This window comes from Podarcis gaigeae (assembly GCF_964106915.1).
Source record: "Podarcis gaigeae genome assembly, chromosome: 1".
Taxonomy (NCBI): domain Eukaryota; kingdom Metazoa; phylum Chordata; class Lepidosauria; order Squamata; family Lacertidae; genus Podarcis; species Podarcis gaigeae.
Window position 1 is genome coordinate 42,616,540 of NC_139678.1, and position 16,198 is coordinate 42,632,737.

General features: G+C 43.2%; 1 protein-coding gene and 1 long non-coding RNA gene across 3 annotated transcripts in view; both read left to right on the forward strand.

Moving 5' to 3' along the window:
- Positions 1-3,536, forward strand: part of BAHD1 (bromo adjacent homology domain containing 1) — a 64,623-nt gene extending 61,087 nt beyond the window's left edge. Inside the window, exons 7-8 of one of the 2 annotated variants that reach the window (XR_014565658.1) lie at positions 97-2,681; positions 2,712-3,536. Coding sequence is in view for 1 of the 2 variants with exons in the window: in XM_083744510.1 (XP_083600636.1) it covers positions 97-286 (190 nt within the window). In the remaining variant the exon portion in view is untranslated. Of the gene's footprint in view, positions 1-96 lie in introns of both variants that reach the window. The other variant, XM_083744510.1, reaches the window with a different exon arrangement.
- Positions 1-16,198, forward strand: part of LOC310847695 — a 198,467-nt gene that overhangs the window by 83,000 nt on the left and 99,269 nt on the right. The gene's annotated exons all lie outside the window — the stretch shown is intronic.

Below are 16,198 nucleotides of genomic sequence, written 5' to 3' on the forward strand. Positions count from 1 at the left end.
GCTTGCCCTTTAGAAAGGCTCAACTAGACATTTATTCTGTTCTAGATGAATTTAATAATGCTAAAAATTTAGTATTATTATTTTTTTACTTTGCAGATTTTGTGCCTTGGCAAAGCGTCGAGTGGAGGGGATCCCGGGCAAGAAGGCCGTGATGGTTCCTCCGTCGGAAGAGTATTCCACCCCTGCCCATCGCAAGGTGCCAGAGGACACTGACCCCGAGTTGGTTTTCCTCTGCCGCCACGTCTACGACTTCCGGCATGGGCGCATCTTGAAGAATCCGCAGTAGCCGAGCTCTGCAGCTCCGTGGGGTTGACAAGTGGTGGGGGCTAGAGAGCCCGAGGGCAGCCTGACCTCCTTGCAGGCACGTGCTGTGGTGGAGCCCTGCCCTCGGGCACAGGAGGGGATGCCCAAGCACTCTATCCTCTGCGTTTGGGGAGCAGATTTCCTGCCGAGGCAGATGTTCAAAGCACAGCACTTCATATAAAGAGCATAAATGGAAATATATATCTATAGAGAAATGTGTGTGTGTGTATATAGATATAGGTACTTGCTTCTGTAAATCTATATCTATATATATATGTACAATGAGCATCTTATAAGGGGGGAGGGAGGGAAGGGGGGAGGGGAAAGGGTGGGGTGGTCCAGGGGATAAAAGCCAGTATAAACTGAATCCAGAGCCAGTCTTGGTGGGGATGGTTAGAGCAGAAGGGGAACAAGTGCAGAAGAGAGCTGAGCTGCCGTGGGCCCTTGATCTCGCGTCCTCGATATGAAGGCTGAGGCAGAGATCCTTCTGATCAGTGTCATACTTGAGGTTGGAGAAGCACCCCTGTTTGGGAGACGTTTACGTGCTGCGTGTCCTTGCCACATGCTGAACATGTTTTGATTTGGTAAGGGGAGGAGGACTACACTTGCTTTCTGGGGTTGTCCAGTCCGTTGTTTGCTTTCCTGACTGGCTTTGAGCTTCACCTCCAAAGCAGGAAGTGGGAAAGATGTGATGGGATTACTTCAGACCGTTATGAAAAGCTGCGTAGATTTAATACACACACACACACACACACACACACACACACACACACGAGAAAACAGGGTCCAACCTTAAAGATCACTGCTTCAGAAGTGGGCAAGCACCTGAACAGCTCCCAGAGCTTAATTGACAGCTGCTACAAAACCGATACCTTCCCTCCAGATATTTGGAGAGGCATCCCTTCTGCTGGTTGAAATAGTGGATATTCTTTCCCATCCCGATTCCATTTTCTTTGCTCTTATTTCCAGCCCTAGTAGAACCTGGATTTGCACACTCCAGCGTACTCGGGGAGGGCTTAAAAGCCAGAGTTAGCAAGGACATTGTACCGCTTGAACTGCATTCTTTTCGAAACAGGCATCCTAACTTGACCAGCCTGGTCTGCTTTTGCCTGCCTACCTCTCTCCTCTCCCAAACACCTCCCCACCCCCACCCCCCAAAAAATCTCTTAACACTGACATCTGAGCATGCCCACCAAGGCGAGACTCTTTGGCTCCCAAAAGGAACTGACCAATGAGAGGTTTGCATTTTGGAGAGAGAGAAAAAAAACTTGCTACCTGATTCCTACGGATACTTCTGCCTCTTGCCTTACATGTATAGGTGTTAGAAAGAAAGAAAAAAACTACTTTAGTTTTGGCTTTAACACAAAGCTATTTCAGTTAATTCTAAAAGCAAACCAAAGGACAGCGTACGAAGAGCCCGCTGAACCGGTCACACAAAGCTGGGATTCCATTTGTAGATTGCACTAATTCTAAAGAATGAGAATTAACACTGGATCAGTCGATGTGCTTGCTGATGGCCAGAGTCGCTCACCCGAACGAGGGACCTGTGGGGGTTACTTTTTGGGTGTGTGTGTGTTGCGGGGGGGGAGTGTTCTGAACTAGTGTTATACGATGATAGAAACGTTCCTACGGCTTTAATATTGTCGTCTTTTTTCAAGTAGAAGTAGTACTTGCCCACATGCTGGAATGGAGTCTCGTCCCCTGGGCTCTCTCCGCCTGCCTGGCCCGGAGGAAGTAGCCCTGCCATGTTCAGTTCCTTGTGCCATGAGCACGAGTGGAGATCTGCAGATTTTGCTCATCATACCAAAGATGGGAAAGTGATGGGGAGGAGAGAGAGGTTGAGAAGGTCAAAGCAAGAGATGGTTGGTTATACCTCAAGGTCACGAGGAGACGATTCCTACTGTGTTTTAGTAGGGAAAGGATTTGCTCCCTGCCGTTACGGAGGAAATCCCCACCCTAATTCCGAGCAAGAATCTGTGGCTGATCCAAGCTGGCTAGTGCCAAAGTAATGGCTTTATTTCCCCCCATAACCATTGCTTGGGCATGTCGGGGGGCTGTTGGGAGTTGCTGGTGCTACAAAGCACACCTTGTCATAGCACAGGAATGGAACAGAAGTTTCCGTGTGATATTTCCCTCAAGCAGGCGAGAGAGCCTGACCATGAGGGAGGCTCAGATTGGATGGAAGGAAGGGTAGGGCTGGCATCACTCTTTTCAGTTTCGAGGTATGCAGGGGTGGTTTGGGAGCAATACTGTGGGTTCCGTAGTTGCTGCCTGTTCTTCCATTTGCCTGGTTGAAGAGGGAATTGTAGGGGAAAGAGAATGACTGGAATAGGGAATGTTCCCAGAATGATATGGGTAAAGTGTGTGTGTGTGTGTGTGTGTGTGTGTGTGTGTGTGTGTGTTAGGAGTTAAGTAGTCTGATCTATGCAGAATCAGATTTGGGGATCCTTTCTCTGCCCCTGTAATTGGGGGTGGGGGGACGAAACCACGTTGCTAGGTATCCTCTTTTTCCAGGGAGGGGGAAAATAGTAGTGTTGTTCATGGTATAGTGAAGGGAATCCTCACAGCTTTTGATTCGAGACTCATGTTCAGGGTGCTACTGCCCTGTAAAAAGAGCTTTTGGGAAAACTGAGAAACCAGACTCATTTCCTGACAAAGCTGATGTTTGCTACTGCTTCCTCCTCCTCCTTCGTCCTGCCTCCTCTCCAGGCAGGAACAAAGAAAACAAACTCACACAATTGTACAAAAGGAAAGAAATTGTATATCTGCCCAGGTTCGGGGGTGGGCTAGAAGCCCCCTATCTGGAGAGGAGAACCCCTAACCCTTCCGTGCTTCTGATATTGTCAGAATCTACTTCAGGCCAAGAAATATTGTTTAAAGACTTGTGTGGTTGTTTTATGCTGTTTTGCGGGCAGCATGTAAATGATTTGAAATGTCTTATCTGAAATGAAAATATTTCATGCTTTTTTAATCTATTAGATATGGAAATATTTTTGAAACTGAAAATGCAGTCAGTAGAATTTAAATTGAAATGTAATACATGTAAAATATATTTTAGTTGATAATTTTGTAAAATGCACTTTTTTGTGTCTCTTCCCTTGTTTCCCAGATCTGTATTTCAGTGTTTACAGATGGAATGAGAGCATTCCCTATACCCTCCTTCTGTGAAAAAGATATATTAGAAGTAATTCTTAAAAATAAATTTGAGAAATTGTATTGATTTAGAAAACAAAGCTCAAATGTAGTTTTTTCTTGCCTGTGTTTATTCTGTTGATGGGGGTCTACTTGGTAACAGTAAATGCCATGGAATGTATTTTCTTAGTCTCATGGTGGTTCACAAAGGCATGTCAAATTCCAGTATTTATTTAGAAAAATATATTTATAGACAGCTGTATCAAAAACTGTGTCACAGCAGTTTACAGCCGTATAAAAACCAAACCAAACAATAACTTCATAAAAAGTTAAAAACAAGTAAAAGCAAAAAGAAATTAAAATCAAACATCAATAGACTAGTGTAAAGTGGTGTTAATTTTGTTTTCAGCAAACGTTTAGAGTTTGGCACAGTAATGAGGCTATTATCGGACTGTAATTTGAGACTAAAAAAAAATATTATTAAAAAAAAGAATTTACAGGAAACCTCCCCCAAAAAAGTTTGGCACAGAAGACTCCTTCTGAATACAAGGTACATCCATTCCTAAACTCATAAAATGCAGCATCTCATAAATATTAGAATGTAAGAAGAATCCTCTTGGATTAGACCAAACTCCTGTCCAGTCCAGCACCTTGTAACCTGCAATGGGTAACCAGATGCCTACAGAAGGCCCACAATCTGGGAGTGAGGACAATGGTCTTCTCCTACTGTTGCTACTCGACAACTGGTATTCAGAGACAGTGCCTCTGTTCCTAGAGACAACAAACCACTTTCCCTAAGATTGGAGATTGCCTGGGCCCAGGCAACTTTCCCTAGAGAGGGCTTTCCATAAGGAGAATGTCACATCAAAAGAAGGCCCCAATCCTCATGATGCCTCACCTAACTTTCTGTTTCGAAGTCACTTTCAGGCTGGCCATCTGTGATAACCTGCACACACAGGGAGAGTTTGTTGGGATTAGAGTGTCTGTCACTGGCACTTAAGAAGTAGATATGGTGCTCTATATCAGTAAAGTAGTATATCCACCTGAGGACATCCACTTGTGGCATCTACATGGGAAGAGGGCATACCGGAAAACAGGAGGAATGGCCCACCGCCATGGCTTCTTCCTTTCCAAATGACAATGTGTGGATGTTGCATTGGTACTTGTAGTGCTGGAAAACATTCCTGGCCTTGGGGGGCACCTCACAAGTGTCGCTCTTGTCGGATGGGGCCTGGGGAGGGGAGAGCTAAAGGGAAGCAAGCGAACTACTCTTGCAACCTGAAAATAGGAACAGAAATTGCGCTGGGAGCATGTTAGGTGTACTGTGGAAGCCTATTCTTCCTGAAGGATCCTTTTAAGATGCAAGGAGACTGACCCCTTCAGATCAAGTCCACCTGCCCCCCACAATTATCTTTTCATAATTAAATGAGTACTAGAGCTGGGGGGCTGTGGAGTTCGAAGAACTCCTCTCCCTCCTTCCCAACTTAATTTCCATCCCCTCCCTTTGAAAGGTCCGCAAGTTCTAACTTGTTGCAGAAAATCCCCACCTCATTCGAAATGCTTAAGGCTCACAGAGAACAACAGCAACTCAACCACATTCCAGCCAGGTCAATAAATTACATTGAAATAAGTGGTGTTAGACTGTGATGTCGACCTGGGATTTAGCTCCGTTTGTACCCTGTTGTGGGAAGGTGAGGGACTTCACTCCTGCTGCTCATTGTGGGTATTTTTCTTTTCTTCTTTGGCTCGGATGGCCCTTATTCTGGAGACCCCCACTCCGTGGTGTTTCCGTTAACTGAAGGGCCTTTTGTCACACAGAGTTAACAGTGACAGAGTGTACAAGTGCAAAGTGATGCCAGAAATATTCATGTGTGGAACTGAACTTGGAGCCGCTGCTTCCCTGTGCAGCTTTTGGACACAAATGCAAGCAGAGGGAAGGTAGTTATTTTGATTTTCCTCATCTGGTGAGTTTGGAAGTTAGAGACCCTTCAGAGATGTGCAGTTAAGTGGTAAGTAAGTGCCATCTGCTGGCAGACTGGCGTGCTTCCCAAGTTGCCAAACCGTGTGCCGAAGGAGACAATGGATTGGTCAAGCTGCTCTTAATGTTTCCATCTAAGACAAACCAATTCTCCAAGTCCTTGTTCTTCACTTAGATTTGTGACAGTGCAATGCAAGAAAATATTTGGAAGTGGTCTCTGAATGATGGATGCTGCAGTTGGCTGATGGGCAGAGGAGACAACCCTTCCAGGTCTACACTTCTATGATTTTATGACCACCTGGTTAGATGTGCCCAATTCAGTATTCGTCAAACTCAACACAGCCTGTCAGTCATGAATGATGGCCACCGAGGACAAAATAATCCTCCCACCTTTGTACTTTGCCTGGGACTGTAAAAATAGCAGAGTTGTCAAGCACCTGAATGGCTTGATCTACAACTGTATAGCATATATCGTGGGCCCCAGTTTCTTCATATTACCTGGCCATTCAGGAAAGGTCAGGTACCACTGATTCTCCCACGCTGCCAGCCTCAGGAGATGGCGTCCTGCTAAATTTTGTGAGCGACTGTACACAAAGTACTAAAAGCAGGATTAGGAGTGGGCCTTTCCTTATCTGCAGAGCTGTAACGAGAGGGCAAAATGCATGAAATATTTGCTTACATTTTGCTGGCAGTTTTAATATGGCTAATTGTGAGTGACAGTAATTGCACCCGAAATTACCCCAATTGAGTGTTGGAAGTAATTGTGGCTGTCATATTAAAATGATAGAATACCAATCCAATTAAATGGATTTTCCTATTGCTTTGGGTCCATTAAAATGATTGTACTGATAAATGAGACATGGACAAAGTGGTTGTATGCTACTGTAAATCTGGTTTAATTAAGAGACATAGAAAGAAGCCCCGAAAGAGTCGAGGATGCGTGTTTTAATCCATGTGGGAATATGTTGTTCATCATTACATATATTCACATGTCTAATATGGGGGGGGGGTTACATTTGATATTTTAATATTGTTTTTGATACCATTTAAGATTCAGTATTGCCTGGAGTGGCTATTTACACATTGCCTAAAATGAAGAAACACAAAAGGAAAACAAAAGAGAAAGTCATTTTACATAAAATCTGCATGTGCTAATTTATATAGAAAGATGCAAAATTAGAAATAATGACTACAGTTTAAATAGAAACACACAACAGCTTGCTATTGTGGGGAAGACTTGTGACTAGGTAACCTGGTCAGTCTTAGTGTGGCTGGGCAACGCCAAGGTCCCTTCTGATCTCTGTTCTTAGAGTTCTTTATGTGGGATAACCAGCCACATATAATCAACTTGCTTAAGTCTAATTAATGCATGAGGGGGTTAATACCATAGAGTAAGCTGTCCTGCCAGGCTTAGCTATGTCACTTCCCTTGGAAGGAAATAAGTACTCAAGCCTACTGCTTGCCCACCCCCCAGTCTACCTGAGAAACTCAGCGTGTGAAGAGGTTTCTGCTGGTTGCTCCAGCTCAACCGCATGGCTCTCACAAGCCACTCTTGATTAATCTAGGAACTTTTGCCACTTAGTAACTAAGCTATGTATTACTGACTGATGAAAAGCACATGAACCAGACCTTTGAAGAATTTGTAAATAAATCAATTTCTAACTTATCAAAAGTGTAGTCTTTTCCTATGCCGGGGTAGGAGGGAAACTTGGAAGGGCATATTTTAAAAGTCAAACAGCCTATATTTCCAAGCTTTGCTTTGCTGCATATTTTATGACTTAAAATCTCTGCTGAGGTTCTTTCACCAAAGAGTACTTGCCCCAACCTGGATCTTAGCACCTAGTGAATTCTCGTTGTATATTTTTCTTTTGCACCAACACTTTAAACCACTGGCTACCCTGGTTGTCCACAGTTTTGTGTTCTGTTTTGTTTTGTTTTTACTGTTCTTATTTTTTTAGCCACACTGGAGGTCCTTTCTGGTTCTGAAAGAGCATAAATAATGTAGATAAATCTTACTCAGTATACTAAGGGTTATTTCTAAGAGATCTCGGTCAGCCAGTCTTCGTGCAGCCACAAAAGAGGCAAACACACTTTTGCTTTTAAATCACCTGAAAGGATAACATTCTGCCACTGCAATTGGTATCCAGTGGCTGTTTTCAGCCTTTTCTATAACAAACACCATGTTTACGAATCAATAATTATGCAAGTGAACACTTCAAAGCCTTTTGTACAAATCCAGGCACTTGACTTCAGGGCAAACATAATAGTACTTGCAATTCTTTTCATTTTGTTCGTTTCACACGAAATTGCAGCACCATCACCATGAAAAGAGCAGATCTTCTGCTTGGAATAAACATCCTCATATAATAATGGAAAAAACACACGCTTCGCAGTGACTAGGCCAAACATTTCAAAAGGCCTTGCAAGAAGCAAGCAGGATTCTGGCATTTTGCCCTGGTGTGTGAACAACACCCAAATGGCATGATAAAACATTTCCCAAACAGAAAACTCCAAATAAGTTGTGTCAAGCATCTGAGGTCAAAGAGATAGATCCTTCCTTTGCTGTGAGGAATTCTGAAGATCCCAAATTCATGTGAGGAGACAGACTAGGATCCCCCACCCCCCACATTAAAATAGAACTAGCATTAACTATAAAACGCTTTGAACTGTATTAAGATCATTTTATGTTGCCATAGCTCAGGATTCTGGAAGTGTTTGATCCTATGGCAGGATGTAATCTTAAAATAATCCAGCCTGGAAGGAAATTTTACCATACAGGACATGGGTCTTCCTAATAAGTCGATGTGTTTAGGATAGTAGTTCCAATCCAGTTCAGCCAACTGGTGGCTTAGAATTTAAGAGGCTGCCATGAGGCAAAGTAAGGTAGAAGACAGACAAATCTGAACCAACATATCTCCCATTCATCGTGTCAAGAAAAGCTGTTGTTGTTTCAAGTATGTTTAATTGGAAAAGATTGCAAAGTAGTTTACAAGGACAAGCAGACCACAGCACCAAATAACAGAGGGTGAGATCCAATTACATCCACCCACTTGTACAAAAGGCACTCCACTAGCACAAGATAACTTTTGGAGCAGATTTTGGGGATGTGTTGAGGGCTGGAGGAGGAGAAACCTATAGTGCTACTCAGTCTGCTCACAATGCTTTGGCTCTCACCCTTGCACAGTAGATAAAATGGGGGGGGGGGCGCATAATACAGGATTCCGCTGGCTCAATATCCACATTAATTCCAAACCCACTTACACACACACCTCAATCTATGCCTGCACATTCAAAACACAAGTATACTCTCCCATACTATTAGCGATTATTGTTCCTTTCAATCCGTGGCATACATAAAAAGGCCATATTGCAGCATCAGCAGCCTAATGCTATGAGGTTAATACCAAACGTAATCTAAGATTGCACCAACCAGTAATAATAATAATTCCCATGAGACTGAACCCCCTCTACTAATTTAGAGGAGGCAGGAGGAACTGAGCTGCTCTTGGAATCTTCCACCAATGGCATTGATATAACTTAGTCACACCCAAAAGCATTTTTGTTGTTGTTTAGTCGTTTAGTCATGTCCGACTCTTCGTCACCCCATGGACCAGAGAACGCTAGGCACCCCTGTCTTCCACTGCCTCTCGCAGCTTGGTCAAATTCATGTTCGTAGCTTCAAGAACACTGTCCAACCTTTCTCTTGGGTATTGTCGGCCAATTGGTGCCAAAGAAGGATAGAACATTCTTTATGTACGCTACAACAGCAGCAAGAATACTCATCGCAAAGTATTGGAAGACACAAGACCTACCCACCTTGGAAGAATGGCAGATGAAGGTGATAGACTATATGGGACTGGAAGAAATGACTGGCAGAATCCGAGACCGGGGAGAGAGACAGCGGAAGAAGATTGGAAGAAATTTAAGGACTATCTTAAGAAACATTGTAAAATTAATGAATGTTAGAATGACGTTGGTTTAGAAATTACGTGGTTTTCAGCTATAATGGATAAGTAAAATGAAAAGAAAGGTTAAAAATTAAAGGAAAAACAAGGGAAAGGATTTGCTGAATTAATAAATCAGAAATTGGAATACAGAAAGGGGAGGTATGAGGAAGTCGGGGAAGTAAGTTACAAGAAAATAAGGGATTGAAATTATACTTGTTTTTTGTTATTTTTGTCTGTTCTTATCTTTGTTTTGTTTTGTTTTTATATAAATCTCTGAAACTTTAATAAAAAAAAATATAAAAAGAACACTGTCCAACCATCTCTTCCTCTGTCGTCCCCTTCTCCTTGTGCCCTCCATCTTTCCCAACATCAGGGTCTTTTCCAGGGAGTCTTCTCTTCTTATGAGGTGGCCAAAGTATTGGAGCCTCAGCTACAACGTGCCATTCTTCAGCTGTAGCACAGAACATCCAGAGAGCATCTGGCTGGTGTGCGGAATTTTATCAAATAGTGCTTACAACAGAGGAAGGACGCATTAGCTTGTAGCCCATGTTGCTATAGCAATGAAGTGGCTTGTTCCTAGTTTCTGCTCTCTGGTGAAGACATTAATCCATTTTGAAGAGGAAAGGATATGTAATGAAGGGAAGTAGATTTACGAGGTTTTTATTTTAATGATGCCCAGTGAAAGTGCAATTTATTCTTCAGTTTTATGCTTTAATACCTCCAGGTTAAAGACCTTTCGCTCGTGAGATGCCAGTTAAAACAGCCACTCAAGGGAAGGCACTGTACAGGAACATCCAGTTTAAAGTTTCAAAGTAACTATCAACATGCAAAGTGGTGTCAGGCATTTAAAAGCTTGTCTGCTGCAATTATTTGTTTCCATCTATTCCATAATGCAAGACTCTGGTTTTTAGCCAGGCTATAGTTGTCACCTTTACTTTCATGTTGATTTTCATATCACAAGTACACCACCTATCAGCACCTATCTTTGCTACCTTTTGAGATGTCAAAGGATGCGCAGCCAGCTAAATATATACGGTAGATATTTTTAAAAGCAACGCTTCAAATCTGAGGCCATCAGAAGTGGGCTTTTTATGTGTCTCTCTCCAAGAGACCTCCATGAAGGGGAAATGTAAAGAAAGCTGCTACTTGGATAAGGATGACATTGTGTAGATGATACCCCCCCAAAAAGTGCACTCATGGGGTGCCTTGAACCACCTTTAAACTGCTGTGTGAAAACACTCTAAATGGGACCACAGGTATGAAATTTACGGCATGTAATGCCTTAAGAGAGAATATTATGAAAATGATATACAGGTGGTACATGACACCAGTCAAGCTTGCAAAAATTTACCATTTGCCCGATAATAAATGCTGGAAATGTAAAGAAAATGAAGGTACATTCTTTCACCTTTGGTGGACGTGCCCAAGGATTAAGGCTTTCTGTGAGATGATATATAATGAAATGAAAAGGGTATTGAAATATACCTTCCTGAAGAAACCAGAGGCCTTTCTCCTGGGCATGGTCAGCCAATTGGTGTTAAAGAAGGATAGAACTTTTTTTATGTATGCCACAGCAGCAGCAAGAATACTCATCGCAAAGTATTGGAAGACACAAGATCTACCCACCCTGGAAGAATGGCAGATGAAAGTTATGGACTATATGGAACTGGCGGAAATGACTGGCAGAATCCGAGACCAGGGAGAAGAGTTGGTGGAAGAAGATTGGAAGAAATTTAAAGACTACTTAGATAAATACTGTAAAATTAAGGAATGTTAGAATGATGTCGGAATGAAGTTAAGTGGTTTTGGCAGTAATGTTATAAAAGAGTATGTAAAAATGGATGGTAATTAGGCGAGAAGGTAAAGTTACAATACATTAAGGTAAAGGATTAAGATAAAAACAAAGAGGGAAAGGATTTGCTGAATTAACTAATTGAACTGGAATACAAAAAAGGGAGGCGTGAGGAGGTATGGGAAACAAGTAAATGAAATATAAGATATGAAAAGATTGATTTGTTTTTAACAGTTTTCTATTTTTTTGTATTTTGTATTTTTTCTTTGTATTTTTGTACTTTTTTATTTTTCTTTTTTCTTTTCTTTTACTTTGTAACCTCTTTCTTTTTGTAAAACTTTAATAAATATCTTTTTTTTAAAAAAGAAAGAATACACTCTAAATGTCTGCTAAGGTAATAAACAGACTATAAAGATTTTCCGCACTTTCCCGCTCTTTAAGCAGATGACTTTCCTTTCGCAACCAATCACACCTTACATAAATACCTCAGTATATTCCTCCCATTTCTGTTCCATAAGCCCACAGTACTAGGTTCTTGGTTTTTTTAATCTTGAGGGCTATTGAAATATATTTTAATGTCAAAATTGTCATTAAAATGTCAATTATAGCAGGGGATCTACCAGAACTATGCAAAGAAGCCAGTCAGATAAGTTTTATTGGGAGATGATTGCTATGAGGTAACAGCTGGCCTGGCCTGCTTTGGGGACTTTCCAAGAGGATTTGACTGGGAATGGTCTTAAACATATGGCAATGTAGTACACTTTCCATCAGCCAAACAGTTGGGGAAGGGCTGTTGTTCAGCGGCAAGGCATTATTTTGTATGCAATAGAGTTAAATTCCAGACACTTCCAAGTAGGGCTGTGGAGGAAATTCCACCTGAAACCCTAAAGAGCCACTGATGTCAGTCAGTGCCATAGGCAACAATGAGATAGCTGACCCAAGGTTTGATTTGGAATAAGGCACCTTCCTATGTTTCTCTGAGATCAGACTTCATTCTGAAATGTAAAGTGTGTCAATTCAGAAACTGAGCGGTTCTGACTGTGTAGACACAGAGTGGTTTTACAATCAATCTGCTTTTCTAGAGAACTCTGGGAATTGTAGTTCTGTGAGGGGAATAAGGATCTCCTAGCAACTCTCAGAACCCTTAACAAACTACAGCTCCCAGAATTCTTTGGGGGAGGTCATGGCTTTTAAAATTTGTATGAAGCTGCTTTAAATGTAGTATAGTAGTAATAGTAGTAGAAGTAGTAGATGAAGCCCTAATGTTATTCCAGGGCATTGTGTGGGAGAATGGCAGTAGCAACAAAAATGTGAGGAATATGAGGTAGGGGCTGGGATCGTCCACAGCCGTATTTTTATTTGGGTAGGTGATGGACACACCCTGGGTCAGCCTTTTCTTAACCCGACAACCAGTGAGCCCTGGTCAGACCAACAGCCAATCAGAAGAGAGAAGCTGGAATTTAAGTGAGCTGTTGACAGTTTAACAGTCAGATAAGGGCTGCCTTGGTTAGAGATAGGGGATTGGCTAGATGGGGAGAGGGACTTTCTAAGTGGGATGATGGGGGGGATCTTTGGCTACCCGAGTGGGTAGTAATTGTCAGTGTGGGCAGTTAGGGTTTGAACTATCTGAGTGGGGTTATCTAGGGAGAGCAACCCACCTTTGAGTCCCTGGGAGAAAGTTAAATAATAATAATAATAATAATAATAATAATAATAATAATAATAATAATTTTATTATTTGTACCCCGCCCATCTGGCTGGGTTTCCCCAGCCACTCTGGGCGGCTTCCAACAGAAATGAAAAATACACTAAAATGTCACATATTAAAAACTTCCCTGAACTGTCTTCTGAATGTCAGGTAGTTGTTTATCGCTTTGACATCTGATGGGAGGGCATTCCACAGGGCGGGCGCCACTACCGAGAAGGCCCTCTGCCTAGTTCCCTGTAACTTGGCCTCTCGCAACGAGGGAACCGCCAGAAGGCCCTCGGAGCTGGACCTCAGCGTCCGGGCAGAACGATGGGGGAGGAGACGCTCCTTCAGATATACTGGACCGAGGCCATTTAGGGCTTTAAAGGTCAGCACCAACACTTTGAATTGTGCTCGGAAATGTACTGGGAGCCAATGTAGGTCTTTCAAGACCGGTGTTATATGGTCTCGGCGGCCGCTCCCAGTCACCAGTCTAGCTGCCGCTTTCTGGATTTGTTGTAGTTTCCGGGTCACCTTCAAAGGTAGCCCCATGTAGAGCGCATTGCAATAGTCCAAGCGGGAGATAACCAGAGCATGTACCACTCTGGCGAGACAGTCTGCAGGCAGATAGGGTCTCAGCCTACGTACCAGATGGAGCTGGTAAACAGCTGCCCTGGATACAGATTTGACCTGTGCCTCCATGGACAGCTGTGAGTCCAAAATGACTCCCAGGCTGCGCACCTGGTCCTTCAGGGGCACAGTTACCCCATTCAGGACCAGGGAATCCTCCACACCTGCCCGCCTCCTGTCCCCCAAAAACAGTACTTCTGTCTTGTCAGGATTCAACCTCAATCTGTTAGCCGCCATCCATCCTCCAACCGCTTCCAGACACTCACACAGGACCTTCACCGCCTTCACTGGTTCTGATTTAAAAGAGAGGTAGAGCTGGGTATCATCTGCATACTGATGAACACCCAGCCCAAACCTCCTGATGATCTCTCCCAGTGGCTGCATGTAAATGTTGAAAAGCACGGGGGAGAGGACAGAACCCTGGGGCACCCCACAAGTGAGAGCCCAGGGGTCTGAACACTCATCCCCCACCACCACTTTCTGAACACGGCCCAGGGAATCCTAGAAGGGACTGAGTGGGTGTTGCTGGTTAGATGCAGGGGTCAGCAAACTTTTTCAGCAGGGGGGCAGTCCACTGTCCCTCAGACCTTGGGGGGGGGGCGGACTATATTTTGGGAGGGAAATGAACAAATTCCTATGCCCCACAAATAACCCAGAGATACATTTTAAATAAAAGCACACATTCTACTCATGTAAAAACACCAGGCAGGCCCCACAAATAACCCAGAGATGCATTTTAAATAAACGGACACATCCTACTCAGGTAAAAACATGCTGATTCCCGGACCGTCTGTGGGCCGGATTTAGAAGGTGATTGGGCCGGATCTGGCCCCCGGGGCCATAGTTTGCCTATCCATGGGTTAGAGCACTGGCAACCATTTTAGGTGGGGAAATCTACCTGCGACTTGTTCAATAAAGAGTGCTGTTTAAAGGTTTCTCTGAAAAAGTGTGTGCTTTAAACTAAGTTTCGTGTTTCCTTATGAAACCATCAAAAGTTAAATCTCTCACAGATTTTAATTAAACATACCATTTTGTTCCAGAAGTGCCTCCTCATGCTTTGAACCTCTGGGTGGGGAGTAAATGGACACTGGGCAGCCTTTACAGAAATATAATATGTTGCTGCTGTGAAGTCATAAATGTTTCCACAAATGTTTTAGTCTAGACCTCTAGAGAGAGTTTTAGCTATTAGCAAACTCAAACCCAGCACCCTTCTTTAGTGAGGGTATCTGTCACAGTGTGGGTTTGCAGGGAGTGGAGGAAACATCTTAGATTATTGCAATGTGTTATACGTGGGGCTGCCTCTGAAGATGGCTCCAAAACTTCATCTGGTGCAGAATTTGGCAGCTAGGTTACTCACCAGGGCAAGATGATTTGCTTATATTACTCTGATCCTGGCCCGACCGCACTGCCAGTCAATTAGTTTCCAGGCCCAATTCTAAGTGCTGGTTTTGACCTATAAAGTCTTAAATCAGGGGTTGGCAAGATTTATCTTGCCTGGGCCAGATCGGTCCCACGGAAATCCGTCTGTAGTGCATGTGAGCAATTTTCTGCATCTGCACAGACGTGATTTCCGGTGCTGCGGAAGCGAGTCCCCGTGCTGCGCTGTGCCAGTTTAGTGCAGCGCACGAGTGGGCAACTCAGCTTGGGGGTGGCTCGGGGGCTGGTCAAACGACCTCTGTGGGCCACTTCCGGCCCATGGGCCTTAGGTTGTTGACCCCTGCCTTAAATGGTTCAAGACTGCAGTACCTCAAGAACTGTCTCTCTCCATATGAACCAACCCAGATCTTGCAGTCATCCCCTGAGGCTTTTCTTTGTGTGTCTCCCCCATAAGAGGTCCCAGAGGGTGGCAACACAAGAACAGGCCTTCTCTGCAGTGTTTCCCTGTTTGCAGAATGCTCTCCCCAGGGAAGCTCACTTGGCACCTTCATTATCATTCGATGTCCTTTTAAATGTGGTGGGGGTAGGGGCTATTGGTTTGTCTTGTTTTTTATTATGTTTTTTGTGTCTTTATTTTGTATTCTTATGCTGTGAACCACTCTGGGATTTTCAGATGAAGGATGGTATGTATGCAGGCATGACAAGTTAATAAAATAAGTAAATAAATAAATAAATTTATAAGGGAGGAGAACATGTTCTGAGAAAAATTTGCTCGTTTCTAGTAAGGACCTCTCTATTGCTTACGTTATACAGCTGAAAAGTGTCATGCCTGCTGATTGTTCTGTATAAATAATAATTTCTTTTGCCGGCAGTTACAAATAGCAGAAGCTTTATGAAGAGCTATTATACTCCAAGGCATATCGCCTAAAGTAGCTTTTGTAATAGCAACTGATTGGAGTGTTATCATCACCACTGGAGGCCTGTACATTGTGACGCTCCACCAGCTTCTATATATATTTTTTAAATGCTGTTGTTTGTCTCTCTTCAGTATTTTTTTGAAAATCACTCCCAAGGTAAATGTAGAAATGGAGATGAGCGATGAGAAAAGAACAGTAGGTTGCTGTGATCCAGCTTTCATTGCCTGCATAGCATGCAAAACTTTTCTTTCCCTTCCTAGAGAGAGTCTCTATATGTATACTTCCCACCAGGCAGGATAAACAGCAGGGACCTGTTGCTAATAGGAACCTGTGCCATCCCCACCCCCCATGTTTGGCAGCAATTATGTCCAGTTCAAAAGTAATTGCTACAGGATGAGAGCAATTTAGCAATTAAAGGGCTGTATTTAGCACCTC